The sequence below is a fragment of the Gavialis gangeticus genome, unplaced genomic scaffold, assembly GCF_001723915.1.
Source record: "Gavialis gangeticus isolate Ggan-Ray unplaced genomic scaffold, GavGan_comp1, whole genome shotgun sequence".
In the NCBI taxonomy this organism is placed as follows: domain Eukaryota; kingdom Metazoa; phylum Chordata; order Crocodylia; family Gavialidae; genus Gavialis; species Gavialis gangeticus.
Window position 1 is genome coordinate 92,133,271 of NW_017729022.1, and position 22,353 is coordinate 92,155,623.

The window sequence follows — 22,353 nt, forward strand, 5'->3', positions numbered from 1 at the left end:
CCCCCCCCCCCCCATGCCTCTCACCCAGACCTGAGCCAACACAGTTGGGGAGGGCCTGCACTGCAGGGACCTCTGCTTCTCCCTGCTGCCTGGCCCAGGTGACCATCAGAGGCAGGAGGCAGGGCTAGGGACCACACCAGCTGTAAGCTGGGCTGGGCAGGTGTTGAGGGGACATGGAAAGGCTCCTGCCACACAGGCTCCCACTCAGCTGTGTTGGTTGAAGACTAGGGGTCTCAGCCTCGCCTGCAACCACTTCTTGCCCCTGCTGGAGAACAGGGAGCCTCACCCTGCTGCAGCCCCCTCCTGTGTGCCTCCCTACCTTCTCCCCCACCCCACACTCTGTCCTTGGCAGGCTCCTCTGCGCCCCTCCCGCTGCACTGAGGAGCTGGGTTGGGTAGCCCAGGAGCTGTCTCCAGGAGCAGCCTGTGCCCCATCTGCTCGTTGGCTGATGCCGTAGCTGTCACTGCTGCTGCCCTTCGCACCATTCACCAGCAACCCAGAACCTTGTACTCATGGTGACAGGTTGTGACCAGGAGCAGCAGCCACTGTGCCCAGTCTCACTCGGCTCCCCAGCCAAGGGCTCCCTCCATTTCATCTTTGCTTATGCTGCTGCTCTGATGCATCATGGGAAATTCTAATATTGTAAAAGCCTAAGTCTGTTTGTCTGTAATGCTTTATTCGCACTCTGATTGGCCCATGGAAACAGCCAATCAGAGCGCTCCAAGTGTGGGGGAATGCCACCATGGTTCTGAAACCGTGCTGAGGACTGGACAGAAGGTGGGGGCCCCACCCCGCCCCCTGCAAGCAGCATCGAGGACCGGACTCGCTGCAAGAGGCAGAACAGCGGTATAATGGGGCATTAGGTGGTCTCACTCCATCCCAGCCCCCTCCCCTGTCATTCTTGATGGGCAGTTGGCTAGTAAATAAATATTTCCCTTCACTCGGTGACAGGGAGAGGAACAGGCACCAGTGGTGGCAGCAGGATTAGGTCCAGCTCGCCCAGCCCAAGCACTTAAGCCAAGTAGTGTGCTGCTGCCTCCTGCTGCTGCCTTTTGGCTTGTGCACTATGCAGTGAGTCTCACTTGGAGAGACACGCACACATCCATCCCAGGCACTGTACACATGGTGCAGCTGGGGTCCCAAGGTGCAGAATGCCCTGTGAGGAGGGGTTAACAGGACAGCAACCTAACTTGAGTCATTAGGAGATCTGGTACAGAAGTTCAATAGGCCTGTCCAACCTAAATTCCTTAAGTCTAACAGTGCATCCGTGCAGGTCTGTCTTAGAACAAGTCCTGCCATTTGTAAGCCAATCTGTATGCACTGTACTTCCATATTGTTACAGATTTAGACTGTTTTTTGGTAACTTAAACCAGTTTGCATGTAATATCTGTACTTGGCCTTTAAGTGAAACATCTGCCAGAGCTCTGAGTAGCAGCACCTAGGGAGAAGAGCCTGCTTGTTGTTCAGCTCTTGAGTTGCATGCAAATTTTACTTTCACTTTTGCTCATAACTGGCAGAAACTGTTCTTACTGCATTTTGTGCATGTAGTGCTCACTGCAATTTCCAGCAGCAGGTTTTTGGAAAGAAGTGCATGTTTTATGTGAGAAAAATAGTAATTACATTTCATTCTCATCAAATCTTGTCATCCATTTTACTTTTGATGTTATTAAGTTTGCATTGATTTGCACTATAAAGGAGGTTTTTAAAGGAAAAAAAATTCTCTGGGTTCTTGTAAATATTGAAAAAGAAGATGAAGCAGAATTGCTTTGGTCTGTCTGGAGTATTTTTAGGCTTCAGAAACAATGGTATTTACAAGTACAGTTATCAGACTGGGAAGCAACTTGTAACTCAGAAAATAAATATTTGAGCTACAGGGGTGTCCGTAGACATGGCAAGGACATTGCTCTGATGTGCTGTAATTATACTGTGTTAGAGCAGACTTGATTAATTGAGTCCGCTAGAGTGTGCTTATTAGCGTGCTCCGGCAGCTTCTGTATCTGATGTATTCACCATCCCTGCACTTCAAAATGGTGGCAGGAACACTTTAACTAAAGGTCTTCGAATGAGCTTTAGTTGAAGTACCCCCACTGCCATTTTGAAGTTCAGAAAGCTGAATAAACAAGACATTGCAGGCACTTTAAAGCAGCTCTAATTAAAGTGCCTCCCCCCCTCCCCTGTTTAGCCCTGCATGTGCATGGGCCAGGAACCATGGTGGGAAGTGTTAGTTCTGTCATGTACAACATGCATCCATTAAAGCAACAATCTTTTTACTTATAACAAAATTTGTGTTAACTTTTTAACTTTGGCAGAAGTAATATTAACCTGCTCCTAGTGTTCCATGTCTGCCATCATACCTATAGGCTGGGGAGTGACCTTCTCAGCACCACTGAGGCAGAAAGAGATATTGGAGTCACTTGACTCCAGGATGAACATGAGTTGTCAATGTGATGAAGTAGTTGGCAGGGCCAGTTGCATCTTGTCATGCGTCCATAGGTGCTTCACAAACAGGTCCAGAGAGGTCATTCTCCCTCTCTACACAGCGCAAGTCAGGTGGCAGCTGGAGTACTGTGTCCAGTTCTGGACGCCGCAGTTCGAGCGGGATGCAGACAACTTGGAGAGGGTCCAAAGAAGAGTCACTTGTCTGATTGAAGGCCTGCAGGGAAGGCCCTACGAGGAAAGGCTAAGGGACCTTAACCTCTTCAGCATCTCCAAGAGAAGGCTGAGAGGAGACCTTGTGGTGGAATACAAATTTATAAGGGGAGAGCAGCACGAAGTAGGTGATGATCTGTTTACCAGGGCACCCCCTGGAACAACCAGGAACAATGTCCATAAGCTATTGGAGAGTAGGTTTAGACTGGACATTAGAAAAAAGTTCTTCATGGTCAGGGTTGCCAGGATCTGGAATAGGCTTCTAAGGGAGGTGGTGCTCGTCCCATCCTTGGGAGTCTTCAAGAGGAGACTGGACAGGCACCTAGCTGGGATCACATGACCTTTGTGATCATGGGTCACCAAAGGGTTTGGTGACCCTTTTTTTGCCTGCCAGGGGTAGGGGGTTAGACTAGATGGTCCACTGAGGTCCCTTCTGACCCTGGAATCTTATGAATGTCAGGTTGACCACATTTGCATCTGCCAGCACTGCAAAAGACAAGTTGTGCTTATGGATAGTCTCTTGATAACCTGCAGTCACAGATGTTCCTGTTAAATTATTGATCTGCCTGTTTCTCAAGTGTTCCTCAGACTGCTTGTGTTCTAGCTGTGGGTCTACTGTATGCAACAAACATCAATATTGGGCCCTTTCTGACAGGGATACTTTAAATTTTGTTATACAAGTCCCAGTTTCCTTCACAGTTTTTCATGGAGAGGTGAGTATGGAAGCTATTCTTGTGAATCAGCTACGGGTTATTTTATCCCATCACTTACGAGAAACTTCACAAAGTAGAATTAAGGCATCTTGCATTGCTTTGTCCTTAAACACTTTAAGTACTCTGAGGTTTTCTTGGTTGGCTGGTTGCTTGCTTTTAGAAGAGAAATAATAGAAGTACAACAAGTATTGTAGTTCGGAAAGATTTTCCACTTGGAAAGTACATTTGCATAGAGAATTTCATTTACTTTTTAAAGTTTTCTTTTAACTACATCCTTTTCTATAGTTCTATAAAGTTTTCTCATGTTCTGAATTAACTATCTTAATACAAGAGAATTTCCACCCAGAAATTATACTGCTTTTTTCACTTATAATTAGTTACAGTCTGACTGAGCTAACAGTTGTGAACCAGAAATGTGTTCAAGTATCAGTCAAAGGAAATCTTCATGAAAACATGTAAACTAATTTATATCTGCAGTCCAGAATAGTAGTAACTATGAGGTGGTAACCTCACTTTCCTCCCCTGGTTATTGGGAGGCATAATTCTGTTCAATTTGTTTAAGCCTTTCTGGTGGGAACAAGTTGCAAAAAAGTGTAGTTATAATGGGTAGTATTTTCTAAATGACCTTAGTACCTCGTGTGTAGGTACTTATAAAAATTAAGCGAAGTCTCGTTCAGTTATGAAAAGGTTTGGGGTGGTTATAGTTTAAAACAGTTCCAAGGAAGTTGAATCTTTGTCAGACAATTGGGCCTTGTGTTTTAACTCAAGTACCCCCAAAAGTTTGTATTTACATAGGCAATTACTTTGGTTAAATGGAATTAGAGTATTTATGGATGCTAGTCAGTTGGATCTAGCTGGAAGCCCAGACATTCAGTTGCCCTGACTTAATCAGCTTTGCACGAAATTAGGCACTAGTGTTGAGAGAGATGCTTTAGAAAAACGGTTTGCTGCGAAATGTATTTTCAGGTCAATTAAAATTATTTGCAAATTTGTTCTGAATTTAGCTAATACTGAAAATGACAAAGAAAAAGTCTTATCCAAATGTTTCATTTTAGTATTAAAATGTGAACTGTCTTAAAAAGGATTTTTATACTAAGTTTTATAAAATAGCCAAGGTATTTCATTTCAACTTGACCAACCCTGAAATGTTTTGTTGTTCTATTTTGGTTTTTTTCCTTCTACCAACAAAATGAAAAATCAAAAATTATTCTCAGTGCTTCGTGAGGCCTGCAGTTTGAAGCAGTTTGAATATCCCAAACTTGAAATGCTCTCGACTCTTGTGAAATCTTGGAATTTAAAAAGAAAATACATAAGCTGACAAAGTATACATTTCTGTTACTTACATAAATATAAGGGTTGGGTAGCAGTTGCTTTTAAGTTTTAAGAGAGATATAATTATTTTTGTGCCACAGTTCCATAGTCAGCAGCTATTCCCCCTCCCACTAAAATTAGGGGGAGCCACAACTATTTTCTACAAAATCTACAACAGCTGAAATGATAACATACTAAAGAGAGCTAACTAATGTCGGTGACCATAGAAAGTTTAAAATAAAGAAGAAAGTGCCCATGTTGAAATAAGTATCATAATGAATCACAAACCTGACAGCACCATAATATGTTTTAAGCTTTGGTTTCAAATCATTCTAAATTCCAGGTTGATTGTTTCAAAGGCTGGGACTCATCTGAGGAGTCAGTGTGCTGTTTCAACGTCATTTCCTCTGGGGAAAATAATATCTCCTTTTTCTGGTTTCTGTCTTATTTCCTACTGTTTGGTGCTCACTTTCCAGATAGCATAATTTGGAGCTTGGCTTGGAATAGATGCTTCTAAAATGGGAAAGAACAGGATGGGAATCCTTTTAAAAGAAAACATGGCTTGGTTTATTTTTCTAAGGACCAGCTGTTAGAAGTTCAGCGTGAGTGGACAGTGGTCTTAGATAAATATGGACCCCAAGAAAATCAAGGGCTCTCTGTTTCTCACACACATGCGCGATATAGGTGCTACAATTTTTGTGCAGTTACTTTATGCCATATGTTTTTCTCCTTCTTAGAGCAGAGAAGATAACAACTGAAAATACACCACCTCAAGAAGTGAATAATATGTCAAACCACCGGGTCTTAATAAAACCAGAAGCACAGAATAATCAGAAAAATAAAGAAGTAAGCAAAGCTGAAGAGAAGAAGGCTTTGGAAGCTGAAAAATATGGGTTCCAGAAAGTTGGACAAGACAAACCCTTGACTAAAATTAATAGTGTAAAGCTAAATTATTTGGGATCAGAATACAGGACCTTACCAACAAGCACAGTTCAGGCTGCACATTTCAAGCCAGTTCATTTAAATGGGTCTGAAAATAAAGCTGTCAATGTTATCCTGGCGGACGCTGGAGATGGAGGCCAGCACAATACAGCTCAGTCGCATATGGAGTCTGAGCGAGTCATGCAGAGAACTAACTCAATGCTGCAGTTGGAACAGTGGATTAAAATGCAGAGAGGAAAAGGGCAAGAGGAAGAAACAAGAGGGTAAGAGTTTGAGATTATATTTGAAACTAGACTTTCTACTATGTATTTATAGTTGTGATCTGCATTAGATATAGAGTTGTGAAGTTAACTCTGCTGCATGCACGTATGGTTCTGCGTTTGGCTTTTCAGTGCTATCTCGCCTGATTGCATGCACTGGTTACCTAGATATGCAACTGAAGCGGTTCTGTGAGAAGATGGTATTTAGCCTGGTAACAACTGCATCTGAAGAAGAAATGCCAAGACAATTTTAGACTCAACACTGAGAGTTGGGAAGGGATATAAGAAACGCAGTAATTTTTTTTTACATGAATTGCAGTTGCTCCTGAACTTCAGTATTGCTATATTGTGTGCTTTAAAAAGAGATATTAATGCATTAAAGCAAAGGGAAAGCAATGATACTAACCTAAATGTTGTCCAAATTAAGTGAAATAAAGTGTGAACACCCAGCATAATTAGATTGCTCAAATGTTAATTCAATCTTAGACTTAAATGTGCACTCATAAAATGAGAGACACAAAAAAGCAAGGGAAATCCAAAAAATAATAAAGGTATATAAAGCATCAAAAGTTACTTGCTCCTGTTAAAGATTAGTTTGAAGTTTGTGTGCATTTCTAAGAAGAAGACTTGCATACCAGAGTATCTTGTGATCGTGGCATGAACGTGGTGAGTAGGTATTACCCGTGAAGTGCATGGGTGTAGTTGAGACCCATGAAGTGCATGGGTGTTTGGAGTTGTGACCTGCTTTTTCCTCTTCCCCTTTCCTTTTTCCCCTTCTCTGCTCCTTTCCCAGTAGTGGGATTGTAATATCAGAAGGAAATCCATCCCTCTCCCCTCTTACCTCCTCACCTTCTCCTTTGCCTGTCTTGTCTCTGCTCTTCTCCCTCAGCTGCTGTCAACCTACGAACAGTTCATTGGTGAGTAATGGGATTGTGTAGCATCAGAGGTAAGTGGATGATGCAGTGAAGGGAGAGGGGGACCACAGACCAGATAAGTCCATCATATGTAGAACTAGAAGAAAATGATCTTTAATGTTAAATATACCTCTATTCCCTGAGAGAGATGGTCAGAAACTCCTCTCCAGGTGTATTTAGCTTCTTGCTTATAGCATAGGCTTTGAACACCAGTTATGTGGTTCTCATTACAGTTCAGAAAGAGGGTTTGTGCTGAATAATAAAAAAATCGTGATTACTCAATTTTCCTTATAAAGCCTGTTTGTGAAATTGTCCAGGAACAGTGTTTCATGTGTCTGTTTTATGAACGGGGTTTTTTTGTGGTAACTTTTTTAAACCTTTTGCTTTAAAAAGAATTCTGGGCTATTTTTAATCTGTGGTAGCAAAATTAGATTACATCATTTGGAGTTGGTCATGCAGATTCACCTAAATTGATCTTCAGTTTTATTTTCTAAATATAACTACCTAAATAAATGTCTAATGCTTCCAGGTTTTTAGTGAATTACAGTGCTTACCTTTAAAGCTTTAAAGTGCCTCTGTGACTGGTTGGCACTATAAAATCTTGTGCCAATAGCAGTTATTTCTCATGACAGAAATAAAAAGCCTTCCAGGCTGTCTGACAGGCAACTGTACCACCCTAAACGCATAAGATCTTAATATCCAGTATACAGACTTTCTTTAAAAATTAGTTACGCTCAAATATTCCAGTTTAAATTAAACTATTGTAATAATGGCACAGCAGGTGGAAGTGTTTGAAAATGATAGGCTTCACCTAGGTTAAGGAATGCAGACACAAGAGGAGGCAATTGGACCTAAATAATCTACTTTCCTGGAATGTTAGGACATGTTATTGTGAATTTATAAAGATTTACTCTAGGCTCATTTATGCTTGTCAAAAATTGTTGAACAAACTAGTTCCTCCTCCCTTCTCTACTCCCATTAAATATAATTGGTAACTGCTCAGTCTCTCTGGGCTCAAGTAGTCTTTCTGGGTGCACTTGTATTGACAGTTTGATCAAGTGTAAATTAAAATTTGTACTACAGAGTGACTCTCTCGCTCTGACATTTATCACATTATGTATGCTTGGGTAATGCAAGCTTGATATGGTTGTGTGATGTAATTAGTCTTAAAATTAGAATTCAAAACTTGTGTAACTTGCAGACAGACAGTGAAACCTGAATAGCTATGTTGTTTCCAATTGTGAAGAAGCATAAAACCTTGAGAGTTTTCTCCCTTCTGGATTCTTATCGCTTCTCCATTATTATGCTGGCTGTATTCCAAAACAAACTGATTCCATTGTAGAAGCTGTGTAGTGGAAAACATTATTAACTGGCAGCATCAGAATCCCTTTGACCACACAGAGCATTTGTTATTTAAATATGGGTGAAATCAGTAGCACAAGCAACTGTCCTGAGAAATGAGACTTTTAAAGCTGACCAGAAAAGTGGAAGAAAAAGAGAGCTTGTGATTTTTTTTTCTTTTTCTGTTCTGGCATGCAATAAGATGGTCTAGAGTGTTTGTTTGTTTGTTTGTTTTTCTCAAACAATTTTTTGTTTTAAATGGATTTTAGTGGATTTTTAATGGGTTTTTTTACATTAGAAATTCAGGTGTTATCCAGTGTGGTGGAAGGTTCTGATCTCAGAACTAGTGAAATGGTGGCATCACAAAAGAAAGAAATTTGAGATATTGAGAGTCAAAGGACTCATTATTCAACATTTAAAACTGAGTTTTGTTTGTTCCTTAGTAGGATGGAAATTTAGGATTCTGGAAAAGTAGGGCTAGAGGGAAAGGAGACCTCAGGAGGTCATCTAATCCAGTCCTGTGCTCAGAAAAGGATCAGCTCTATCAAAATTTGTTTATAATAAACCCATTTAGTTGACTGTTTATGGTTTTGTAGAAATACACCTTTTTGTTTAGAGATTCAGTATCCTCCAGCTTATGATAAAGTTGCTTTCCATACCCATCCTTGCATACCCTACCTATCCACCCAGTTTTTCAGCTAAAAACAGAAAATCAAACTAGACTCATAATGCTTCAGAAGTTTTTTTTTTAAAAAGTCTGTAAACATAATAAATAATCAAAAGGCACATACCTACTTTTTAGTTCTTTGCAAGTAAACTGTATGATTATAGGACTTTTTAGATTTGTGCAACATTTGATTGTATCAATAATAGCTAAGAGTTGTTTATGATGTAAGCATGAAACTGAAAAATTACTGAAGGAATACTGTTTAAAGAGTAGGCTACGATCCACCTTTGTAGTTCAAGATTGGCCAAGAAAAAATCTCCTAAGATCTGTATCTCTTAAGCTCTGTATCGTCCATCCATCCATCAGTTTTACCATGTGGCATTTATATGCAAGAAACTGTATGTCCCACAGCTCATATATTTAAAAGTTTTTGAAAAAAAAATTCCCAAGATCAAGCACATACATAATAAAGGAAGACTGTTAATTAGCGATTGCACAGATTTTGCTTTTTTCTCCCTTTCTTAGGAACATTTTTTTTCTCTTACTTTTAGCTTCATGAGACCCACACAAACAAGGGAAACTATACAGGGTTTAGCAATGTTTGCTGTTCAGGTTTTGTTAAATATACGTAATTTTTTTCTGATCTTTTTGTAGACTACTTTGAGGTACTACAAGAGAATGGCTCAGTTAAGGGTTCTCTTTTGATTATGAAAAATATGCTTGCACAGTGTATGCATTCACCCATTGTCAGAGTGCTCAGAAAGAGACCCAAGCGCATATTTCTGACTAGAAAACTGGTCCCCTATAAAGCCCTGGATTTCCTTCCCTTTTTTTCTTTTTCTTTTCAAGATTACTTAACTGATATTTTCCTCTTTACACTTGCACACATCACAGTTTCTAGTCTAAGAATGAGAAACTTGTTTCCTAAGGCAGCCATCAGTTATCTACTTAAGGATGGAGTGTAATTTTTAATGCTTAATCTTTCTTATCTGAGGATACTTGCACCTCACAGAATTAAATCTTTAGAGAGAATAGCAGAACACTCACCCACAATAAAAAAAATTAATATCAGGATTGGAATAGATCTTGAACCATCCAAAATTGAATGAATGGAAGCTTATCCAAAAAAAAACAAACCCAACAAAAAAAACTCCCTAACCTTGTAGTTTTCCTGAACGTGAAAAAATGATGAGTCATTTGTATTGCGTGCTGTAGAGAGGTTTTGCCCAACAGCAAATTGAACAAATACTGATTTGACTTAATTGTCTTAAATCAAAATTCTGTACTGCACTTTAGGGCTTTGGTAAGAAAGTTGGGTATGCAGGAATTGCCAGAGACCTGACAAACTTATTGTGATTTTAAGGCTTCATTTAATATCTTCATAGTGCTAATAATTTGTAAATAAGGGTTGGTGGACTTAAATCTTCCAAAGTGTGAGAGTGTAGGCAAAAGGGTTGCATGAAAATGTTTATAATTTAATTTTTTACATGTTCAAAACTTCAAGTAGGTTCCTTCCTCCCCTCCCCCTCACAAAGAAACACGCCTCTAGGCCTTGAACTCCTTTATTTTTTAATTTCAAACTCTAGAAAAAGTACACATTACAAATAGTGAAAAATGTAACTTAGAAAGTTGGGGGAGAAAAGGTATGTGCATTGAAATGCAAGCCACACCCACACCTCCCCTCTCCTGCCCCAGAAAAACAACAAAACCCCAACTAGGCTTACAGGGTACCTTTACACATGCTCTGGGGGGTCGGGGGGGGCTCTTTAATCTGAGAGCTCCTCTAATTAAAGTGTCTGTAGCATCTCATATCTTGAGCATCCCATACTTCAAAATGGTGGCAAGAGCACTTTAACTAAAGCTCATCTAACAAGCTTTAGTTAAAACACCCCCACCACCATTTTGAAATGCAGCGTCACTGAATACATGAGGCACAGAGGCTGCTGGAGTCAATTAATGGAGTCTACTCTGATGCACTGTAATAACAGCATGTTGGAGCAGCATCCCCACATGTCCACAGGCACCCACAGTGTAGGCAATTCAAATGAAGCTCATGTCAGAACAAGGGTGGGAATCTATTCCCATTTCTGCTCAACTTTGGGCCGGGCAGGTTATCTTCCTGTGTGTGTTTAATTTACCAGTCTACCAAATCATAGATAATACTTGTAACCTCCCTGAGAAGTAATGAAGATTAATTCATTGGGACAGGGGTTGCCACCCTGTGGCATGAGTGCCAGAAATGACATTGGCAGGTTCAGTGTAGCATGCAAAAGGGACAGGCAGCAGATTGGTTAGGAGGCAGAAAGGGCAGGAAGCAAGGAAGGGCAAGAGATTAGGCAGGGGAAGGGTATCAGAGCAGCACTTGGAGGGTGTGGGACTAATTTGTTGCATCCTTGCCACTGCATTAGGGTTTGTAATACACTTGATGGCAACTTCCATTTGCAAAGCAGTCTAGGTATTTGTAAATATTTAGTTAATTCAGCTCAGTTTCTCTATTTTTGTACCAGTTATAGGTAAATAGTTGTTAGAAACAAATGAACTTTGTTAGCACTTATTTCACTATTTGACTAACTATAGCTCTTAATGCTGTTTTATTGGTTCTTTAGTTCTAAAATACTGATTTTTTTTTTTTTTCAGTTCCAGGATCATAGTTGATTCAAATGGTTAAATCGGTTTGGTCATAAAATGTGATGCCTTTCAGCTTTAGGCTGTCAGTTTGAATTGTGGGTGTGACTAGAAGTTCCTGATCTCTGTTCTCATGTCCTGTAAGAAGTGTTAAGTTTCATTTCATTTCCTCCATGCTGGAAAAGTACCAATTCCACCACTACAAATGGCCTTTAATAGTAAATTTCACAATGTTCTTAGAGCAGGCATTACACAGACCAAGACATGTGGCCTAGCTTCTTGCCTTGCTGGAAACAGTTCCTCCAACCACAGTTAATGAACGTGATGATTTTTATGGACTATTTTTTCCCTGATGCTGCTTATTATGTTTCCCAAGCTCTATGAGTCTGGGGACTCTGTTTTCAAGACTGTTTATCTGGCATTAAAAGAGGTAACTGCTGCACTGTGTGCCTCTGCCCAGTCGGGCATTAGCCCAACTTAACCCCTTGTGGGCAATAAGTAGGCCACAGGCAGGCATTTGGACAGTTCTACATTAAATCATTACCAATATTTCTGCCTTGCTGTAACTGTAGTTAAGTTGAAATAAAAAGGAAGGTCATAGAGCCATATCATGAGTATCTGAAACTCCAGTTAATAAACAAAACATCTACCACCTCAGGAATTGGCCCCAAATTGGCTCTCCTGTACAGTAATCTGATATAGAGATTATATTGATACGTATTTTGAGAGTAAACTGATCATAAAAAAATGGTTTAGTTAAGAAAAGGGAAAGATGTTAGAAAACTTTGCATTCTTGCAATAGCAATGTTCTTGACTATTAAAGCAAAACTCTTGTTTCAGCATTATTTCGTATCAGACGTTGCCAAGAAATATGCCAAGCCATCGACCTCAAGCTTTACCGCGTTACCCAGAAGGCTATAGAACCCTGCCACGGAACACCAAAATGAGGCCTGAGAGCATCTGTAGTGTAACGCCATCCGTTTACGACAGAACCATAGGGCCAGTAACAGCTGAAGAAAAACGGAGATCAATGCGAGATGACACAATGTGGCAACTCTATGAATGGCAGCAACGTCAGTTTTACAATAAACAAACAACTCTTACTAGACATAATACTATAAGTAGTCCAAAAACCATGATTAATATTTCTGATCAGGCAATGCATTCAATTCCAACATCACCTTCCCATGGTTCAATAGCTGGTTTCCAAGGATATTCCCCTCAACGCACATACAGATCAGAAGTATCCTCACCAGTGCAAAGAGGAGATATAACGATTGACCGTCGACACCGGACACATCATGCTAAGGTGAAATATTTACTTTCCTTGTATGTAACTAATAAAATTGAGGCTGAAAGGGTTCTGTTATTTGGATCTAGACTTTCCAAGTTATTCTGGGGGAACTGAGAAATGTATTTTTAGCTGTTTAAATAGGAGGGGGAGCTGCTACCTGGTATCATGCAGTAGCTGTTAAAGTGCAGCTTTTATCTCTGTTATGCTGTAGGGATTCAAGTGAGCTAAATCACCCAACTTTAACCTTTAATGAAGTAGGACTAGAGTTAGAGTGAAATGCTACAGTCATGCTGGCAAGTTGCAGAGTACTGGTAACCTTAGTACTAGTATAATCCAGTGGTGGGCAGTTATTTGTGCCCAAGGGCCACACGTGGAATTTGATAAGCTGTTGCAGGCCTGCTCTGCTCCCTAGAGCTGTGTGAAACAGCTGTGTCTCGTTTTGATTTCGGATTCGGCCATTTCGGAGGTCAGTGATTCATTTCAGTGTTTCGGATCACTGCTCTGTTTCAATTCAGCCAAATCTATTTCGGCATTTCAGTGCTGTTTCGGAGATTTGGATCAGCCAGGGAGAGGCAGGCACAGCCGGGTGGCTGTAGGTTGCTCCTTGAGCTGTGCCTGTTTCTTCCCAGCAGGGGGAGCCATGGTAAAAGCCCCCATTGCTTCCCCGCCCGGCCCTGTCCCCTACCTGGCCGGCCCCAGCCTAGTCCTGGCACAAAAAAAAAAGGCTTGCACTCACTGGCTGTATCAGTGGCAACTGGGGGCTCATGGCAGACCCCCCCCCCCCGAGCACCACAGGGGCATGGGGCAGCTGCCACGCAGGTGCCAGGTGGTGGAGGCAAACCCCGCTGCCCCCCAGTGCCCCATGCTGCATGAGGGAGTTCTGCAACAAGCCCTCAGAGCCCCCACAGCCCCTGCTACAGCTGGTGAGTGTAGGACTTAAAAAAAAAAGTACCAGGAGGCTGGGCTGGGCTGGGCTGGGCAGGGGATGGGGCCAGGCAGGGCAGCCATGGGGGGCTTCTGTCATGGCTCCCCTGGCTGTGCTCAGCGCAGGCTGCACCAAGCAGACACGGGTGCTGGTGCTGGCCTGAGCCGGCAGTGGCAGCATGCTGTCATCCTGCATACAGATCTGGGGCCCCACACCCCTCAGGAGGGCTGCAGGGCTGTGCCAGACTCCGCCTGGGGGACGTGGGCCCCCTGATCTGTGCATGGAATGACAGCAGGCTGCTGTCCCTCCCCCAGAGCACTGGGATTGGAAGGGACCTCAGGGACAGATTGCAGACACTGGCCAGCTACACATGTCAATATCTGAGCAGTTCTTTCCCCTCCCTCTTCTTAGTTTCTGTTTCCCTGCAAGCCTGGCTCCAAAACATTTCAGAAACATTTTGGATGGTTTCATTTTGTTTCAGAGATGCTTTTGAGCTTTCCATTTCATTTTGGATTGGGTTTTTTGGGCACCAAAAGGGGCCGAAACACCTCCAAAATGAAACAGCAGCTGAAATTTTGCACAGCCTTACTGCTCCTCCTGCCTTCAGTGGCAGCCCTTGCTCCTGATCTTGCCCCTGCTGCACCACTCTGGGCAAGCAGCTTCAGCCAGGTCTTCTGCCCCAGCACACGGGGCTCTAGCTCCAGCTACCAGGAAGGCAGCGAGAGGCTGGAGCTGAAGCTGGAGCCCCATGAGCTGGGGCAGGAGCCACCTGGGTGAAGCTGCTCACCTGCCAGCAGGGAGAACAGCAGGGACAGGAGCAGCTTCAAGGAGGCTGTTCCCAATGCAGCTGCAGCCAGCTGGGTGCTAATCTGTGGTGGGCCACCCCCAACACCTCTCCCCACCTCTGGCAGTGGCTTCTCCCACTCCTACTGTGCCATGTCATGCTGCTTTTGGCAGGTGTGTGAGGCTTCAGCTCCTGACTGCTTTCTGGTGGAAGGTGGCTGGAATCTGGAGCCTGAGCCCCATGTGCTGGGGCAGAAGCTGCCCAGCTAAAGCTGTTCTCCTAGAGCAGTGCGGTGCAGCATTGCAGGAGCAAGATCAAGAGCAGAAGCTGCTGCTGGAGGTGGGGGATACACAGGAGCTCCTGGGTGCAGCCACACTGGAAACAGCCCACTGAAAGCTGCACGTGCTGGCTGTGAGCCCTAGTGGGAGCCTGGCACAGGCTACCCTGGCATGAGTGGGTAGGGCATGGCCCCATGTGGAGTGCCACAGGGGCAGGCATGGCCTGGATCTGGCCACGGGCTGTATTTTACTCACCCCTGCTATAATGTGTATTAATCATATTTGTATATTCTGCAATAATACATGCTTCACTATAATGTAGATGCAATTGCTTGTTAATGTAGCCATTGAAGAGAATTACTGCAATTAATATTTATTTAAAAGGAAAGTGTAGTTTATCAAACTTTGTGGCTTGTGTAAGTAGCGAAAGAAATTGTCTCTGTTCGAAGGATAGAAAATCTTACCTTAAGAATATAAGATTTAACCCTACGTATGATGTACCTTCACATTGGCTTCAAGGGGCAATAAGCAATCAGCATACTCATTAATCACAATATTTGAGACCATCCAAGTGAGTTTTGAAAGAAAATTCATTTGGAATTTCAGGCTGCATTTGAGCTCCAGGCTGGTCTTTGGAAATTATGATGAGAGCTAGGTCCTCACAGAGCTGAAGCTGAAATTTTCTCATCTTCAGGCACCAATAAGACTGACTCTTTGTTTCTGGATTCACTCATTTGGTGCTGCTAAGTTATTTGGTAAGATCACTTGCACCTGGCTTCAGCAGCAGACCCTCTGTAAGACTGGTAGCTATCCCTTGCCAGCTCAGCAAGCTACACTTAAATTTTAAACCTGAATCCCCAGTGAACTTCTGTTAGCCTCAATGGCCACATACAGACAAGCAAGCACATGCCTGTTGTGGTGTCTCAAAGCAGTTTAAGATGCTGCAGGATACCTTGGAAGATTGAGTTGCACTGAATGTTTTGTAATTCAGTAGACGGCTCTGTTAACCAGTGCTGGCATTCTGGCACCTGTCCTACAAATGAAGTTGACTTGGAAAAATTATATTTAAGAAATCCATATTTAACCTTTAGTGCAAAAGACTTTGGCAGACAACCATGGATCATAATATGCAATTTTGTTTTTCATAGCATGTGTTCGTGCCTGACAGAAGGTCAATGCCAGCAGGTCTGAGCTTGCAGCCTATTACTCCCCAGAGTCTTCAAGGCAAAACGGTGAGTGGCATTTTTATGAGGTACATCAGGTTTTATATAGTCTATAAATGAAAATATGCAACACTTTTTTCCCCACTGTTTGGGGAGCAGAGGTTACATGCAGGCTTTGTTTTAAATAGAGATTTCCACACTGAAGAAAGTGATTCTGTTTGGTTACATTGAGGATTTACAAGGATACCATGTGGTTTTTATCTTAGATTTTCTTGAGTTCTCTTCTGAAACATTACAATTACCTTATTTTAAAAAATTCTGTGTTAGCAAGAAGTTTTCTATTTTAGATTTCTCCAGCATGGCATTGTAACAAAGAACTGTCTTTCTTTCTGAATACTGTATAGTCAGAAAAGAATATGTTCTTATTTGCCCATACTGAGCATTTGTCTTAGTAATAGGATGATGTATTTCCTTTGATCAGAATTTTTTTATGAATATTGATTGATGAACCTATGCAAGAGTTCAAATATACCTCAGTCCTCCCTCAACCCTTACTCCTCAAAAAAGTATGATGTTGACTTAAAATTCAGGCAATGCTTGATCTGCCAGTTTAAGGTTTTTGAATTCTCTATGCCTTCCCAAAGTTTGTGACAAATTTAAGTTGGAAATTAAACCTTAAATCCACATATGGCCCAGAACATCTGATCCCTGACTCTTGCATCCATCCTCACCAATCCACAGCAGACTGTCTTAGCTGCTCCTTACTTCCCTTTTTAGCTGCCTCCTATCTCTACCATGTAGGAAGAGAACTTTCCTTGGCTCCCTATCTCTTCACTGAGTCCTGCACTGTGGGGCTGAAATGAAGCTGGCGAATTGGATAGAAAGAGAAGTGTACTCAGTTACTTTTTGCTTGCTGCAGCAGCTGAGCCTGCTGGAAGCAGTGAGGAGTTTGAGGGTCGTATAGTCAGCAGCAACAGCAGCTGATGGGGAAAACTCCTAAGATGCTTGTGTGTTGCAACAAAAGCCCCAAGAATTGGCTTGAAATAACAACGCTCAAAGTAATATCAAGAGTTTTTGCAGTGGCATGAATCTCAAGCTGAATTTGAAATCTGAGACTTGCAACTAGCCATAAAAATAATTCAGCTTTAAATGTACAATTTGGTTCCCAAATTATGAGTAGATCTATGTAAAACATCTGTAAGAAAATGCTTTCAACCCTGAAACTATTTTAATTGGATTCTTGCATCTCTATACAAAGATATTACTGTAATTTCTGTTTTTCTGTAAATGTCATGCAGACAAAGCAGTTCCATTTCAGATTAAATTTATTCTTTATCCAGCAGCCTGTCTGCTTTTGCTGGGGATCTAATTTGAAAGTATGTTGTAGTATGAAAGTATGTGGCCTAAGTGCTTAATACATTCTTGATGGAAGAATTACTCCAGCTATTGATCCTATAGCAAGTACAGTGCCAATATAAAAATAAGCTGTTTTACAACTTGACTTTCATATTGTTTTTCAGTGAAAGATAAAGGTTTTTGATACCAGTAGTTATGTTTCAATTCCTTGCACCCTCTAGTGGACACCCTCTAGCTAAATAATTCTAGTTTCCTTTTTAATACTTATTGCTTTGCGCCTTTTGAATAAGAATGCACAGACTTTGCAGAAAATGCGGCTTGCTGTTCTTTCTTTTTTTAGCTGAATTGCACAACTGCCAAAAAAAGCTGATCACTGTGGAAATAATTATTTTATAAAACCTCTTTTATAAGTGGGAAAGTAAGGGAAAGGAACAAAGAAGTGGTTTGAAAAAGAAAAGGAAGGAAAACTGTTTTTGCAAGTACTGCTAATGAGAGGATATCCTGAAAATTGATCAGGTTGACTTGTTCCTAATTTTTGTTCTAAAATGTTCTGTTTAGAATTATCCAGGAGACTGCAACTGCTCATTATTTTTATTTGTTGAGAGCATCTTGTAACTTGTAGATGATCATAAAAGTATACTAAGTATTTTGTAAATTTGCTGCTTAATTGGAGAGGATGGCAAAAGAAACTCTTTTGTACTTGTGATGTTGTCCTGTTGTGCACATGTGTTTGCAGTTTGATTATTCTTAGAACTGAATAATATGGCTTGGAAGTATGTCTTGGAAAAGTGTTGTATTACCCAGGCACATTTTAATAGCTAAAAGGGAAAGTAAGGTCACATTCAGTCTGCTGGCCTTTGACAGTGTTCTTTTTTTATGAATAGTAAACTTCCCTTTTGCTTTTTTTTATTTTCTCCTTTCCTCATTTCCAAATAAACGCTGTGGTACAGATGATGATGATATCTGGTGGGTTGGCATATCTTCTTCACCTAAAGCTATGCGACTATCTAATGTGCTTAACATTTGTAGACTCAATCATTGTAGGGACTACATAGATCATTTGTCCTGCAAACTGCTAACCTTCATTTTGTCCATTATAGGAAATGCAGCCGGGACTATTTCAGGTTCAGGTTCTATGAGTTATTAAAAACTCCGTCTTGATCTTATGTCCTAAATACTCATTGGGTCCTTTTAAACATAGTATTACTTTTGGCATATTATTGTAAACAGTAATGAATTATGACAAAATGCCAGGAACCCATAGTTGGATTAAGTGTTGTTTAGGACACCAATTAACCTATTTTCCACTCTTTGGCTTCTTACACTGCACTCCTTCAGCCAGAGGAGCTCACACTGCTGCTAATAAAGCTGCGACGGCAGCAAGCTGAACTGAGTAGTATCCGGGAACACACACTAGCACAGCTCATGCAGCTAAAACTTGAGGCCAGCAGCCCAAAGGTCAGCTATGAAATGGTGTGTGTCATGTACCATCCTCACTAACTTTGAGCCATTCATAATCAAAGTTTGCATTGCTCCATTAGTGCAAAGTTCTCTGATTAGCTGTGGATGTAGCATAGAATGCCATTGTTTCCTTGCATACATGATGTTCTGCTATTAACCCTTTGAATGCAGCGCTTATGTCTAAGTAAAACAGTCAAAATATAGGTAGGAACACTTCTAAATATATTGCTTCTGCAGTATCTGGAAAAAAATTACAAGCTTTGCAAATTGATAAGGTAAAATATTATCCTCAAATAGGTAGTTAACAGATGCCATAAACAAGTGTATTGAGATAGGACCATAATATGAATTTGTTTTCTTAATATTCCTTCATGCCAGATGCAACTTTTTCTATTATCTTTCTGCAAGGACAGATGATCCTTAAAGCATGTAATTTTATCAAAGGGTTTATAGTTGTCTATGTAGTCATATATATAGAATTTCCACATGGACATACTGATTTCTTACATGTGTTCTGTTAAGTAAACAGCTAAATAATTCAATCAAGTAAATTGCACGATAGTTTCATTAAACAAAATATACCTGCTTTTTGTATCTCTGCTTCTGTGTCTGATGTGCTTGGCTTTTTAAAAATTTTACTGTAGTAGTTCATAGTTAAGTCACAGCCAGTTTTCATAAACAGTTATTTCTTGGACCTAAAACATATTAAAAGTTTACCCTCACATATATAAAATCTTAGTATTACAGCTTCTGATGAAACTGAAAGATGAGGAGCTGTTTTTATATCTTTTCAACTGACCTTTTCATGCATTCTGTACCTTCTATCCCTTTCCTTTTTCTTCTGTTCTGCTGCCTGCTAGAATGAGATTCTTTCACATCATCTCCAAAGGAATGCTATATATTTGGATCATCAGGTGGGATTTGAAGCTTTTTTGGGATATTTACATCCTTTAATGCATCTTGCTTGTTACTGCCAAACTAGACATATTTGGGGGAGATGCTTAAATATTTTCTGTCAATTGGAGATGTGTTTTTTATTGTGTTATGCAACTTTCTTTACAAACCACAATGCATCTTAAATTTTAGTGCATATTTAACATGTAATGAAATTATAAAATAGAATCAAACACTAGATGCTTGCAAGGCTGCTATTTTGCTGTTGCTTTTTGCTTTCCTCAAATGTAGCTAACCTGAAGTTTTATCAGCTTTACCATAATAACCAAACTTACAATGTTTTCAAACTAATAAGCATAACACACACAAAATGTATACAGTGCTACTGTTGATTGTTTGTTCTAAACAAACTGAAACAAAAAATCAAACATGTTTCTTCAAGACTTGAATTTAAAACATTTTTTCAAGTTTGATTAACATAATGTGTGTGTTTAAACAAAGGATACGTTACTTCACCGATTTCCATTTTTCTCTTTTGCTAAACCTTTTGTTCATTTTTATGTATGAATAAGATTTTACTTCTTCATAACTTCTGCTGATTTCCGAAGTGAGGGTCTAATACTTTATTGAACAATGTAATCTTTTGCTCTGAGAATAATTCTGATGTCACATATAGCTTTTGGCTTCACTGCAGGATTCAATGGGAGTTGGAGATAACCTGTGTATGAGAGCTCTTTAATCATTGAAGTGAAATCTTTTGACATTAGAAACAGAAAAAATCATAAGTACTTGAAAGGAAAAGCAGGCTAAGAGATGTGCCAGCCTTTGAGTTTGACATAAAAAACTCTAAACTTTTTCCAAACACCGTTGTCTCCTGAATTTTGTATTTAGAAGCAGCTAAGTACAAATTTTGGATCTTGGTGTCCATTCTGTCACAATACTCATTATATTTCAATACTTTAAAAAAGAAAAGAAACTTCTTGGCTCAATTTTCATTGCTTTCCACCCTGTGTATTCATTTGCACTCAGTTTACACTGGCATCAGTGCCTGTATAAGGTGCAAAGCAGCTAACAAGAAGGTCATTTCTTTCCTCAGTGTTAAACCAAAGTATTTCATTCAACTCAGACATTTTCAGCTTTAATATTGTTACTGCCTATATCGGATGTTAAACCACTGATCATGTTCCCTATTACTGATTGGTCACAAATTTTGATTTGTTAGTACAGTACAATGGATTGCTTTAAATGGAAGAAAGTAATTTATAATTTGAGAACTTCGTAAAGAAGTCACCATTTGCTTGCATTACTTAAAAAATATTCAATTGAATTGCATTTGTTCTGGAATTTTAATCAGTCTCAGTGGCTTGCAAAAGTATTTCTTTATTTCTGTGTTAGTTGGGTTTTGTTATAAACTAAATACCATCAATGAATTTAATATCCTGTACCATAAATATAAAAAAAACAGACAAAGCCTCAACCATAGATACAGGAAAGATCTGACCCTCATTTACAGTAAGAAAGTAGCATCATTGTAAAGTATAAATTCCCTAGTCACTGTATCATATAGAACAGGAGTAGAATACATGACTTGGGTTATGTGCTCAATTCCTCTTCCTCGTCTTTCTTTTGCATTAGTACAAAATGTCCCCTGCACTAAATAAATCCCTGAGGATTCTGTAATCTACTTTAAACACCTTTATGGCCAGTGTCTCAACTCTTCCCTTCGCTAATTAGTCCATTAAAATGACCGTTATTTTTAGGAGGGAAAATCCTAACGCTTGACATAAAATTGTTGTTGTGTATTTCCAGGCCACAGTTGCTTATTATAACAACTTTAGTGACCTTGACTGATCTTTAATCTCTTTGGGTTGCTACATGACAAGTATATATATAATTGCAGATTTCTTCTCTTAACTTGCATGTAATCTCCAAGTACAAATTTCATTAAACTCTCTCCTTGGAGCATAAAAGGACTCAAATCCTTTTATCATTGTTATCCCCTTACTTAGATGCAGAGAATGTAGTACTTTGTCATAAAGACTGCACAGAATATTTCTGTCTTAGATGCAAAATCTTATTCATGTATACATGCACAGACAGTGATTTGTGAGGACTATTGCAATAAAATATTTATGTCAGAAAATAGTTCTTTGATTGTCAAGAGCAAGTCAGGCTTTACCTGATTTCCTTCTCTGAGAGAGTGAATGGCTTTGTGGATAGAGAGGAAGCAATGATTCCTGTGCCATTCTAGTAAGCGAAGGAAATATATTCTAGATCAGTGGTTTTCAACCTTTTTTTTTTTTTCATTTGTGGACCTGTTTGGAAATTTCACATGGAGGTACAGACCCATTTAAAAATTTCAAACTGAGGTGCGGACCTCTTTTGAATTGTAAGTGTGGGTATTCACATACTTTTGATTGATTGTAGTAATCTTCCATGGCCCCCCCTAGACCATGGACCACTGCTCTAGATGAAACAATTGTAATGTGGGTATATAACTTGTTGGATCATCAGTGTCACACTGGGAGGAAATATAGAGGGGTTCCCCAGGGGCTGGTCCTGGGTACAGTACTTTTCAGAATTTTCAAGAAAGTTTTGTAGGATGGAATTGTTGCAGATGAAACTAAGCTGGATGGGGTAGCAGACACTTCGGAGTGTAGAACTAGGATTCAGAATGACTTTGATGAATTGGGGAAATGGCATGAAATAAACGGGAAGAAATTTGGACTAGTGCAAGGTACTACATTTCAGATGGATGATTAAATGCACAAACACT

At 40.3% G+C, this 22,353-nt stretch overlaps 1 protein-coding gene across 5 annotated transcripts in view; it reads left to right on the forward strand.

Annotated features, from left to right (window-relative positions):
- The window catches only part of PLEKHA5 (pleckstrin homology domain containing A5), a 157,280-nt gene that overhangs the window by 80,163 nt on the left and 54,764 nt on the right, over positions 1-22,353 (forward strand). For 3 of the 5 annotated variants that reach the window (XM_019515613.1, XM_019515612.1, XM_019515610.1), the window contains exons 8-12: positions 5,411-5,878; positions 12,263-12,731; positions 15,852-15,935; positions 18,561-18,680; positions 19,544-19,597. In XM_019515613.1, the coding sequence (XP_019371158.1) occupies positions 5,411-5,878; positions 12,263-12,731; positions 15,852-15,935; positions 18,561-18,680; positions 19,544-19,597 (1,195 nt within the window). The remainder of the gene's footprint in view (positions 1-5,410; positions 5,879-12,262; positions 12,732-15,851; positions 15,936-18,560; positions 18,681-19,543; positions 19,598-22,353) is intronic. The other 2 variants (XM_019515614.1, XM_019515611.1) reach the window with 1 other exon arrangement.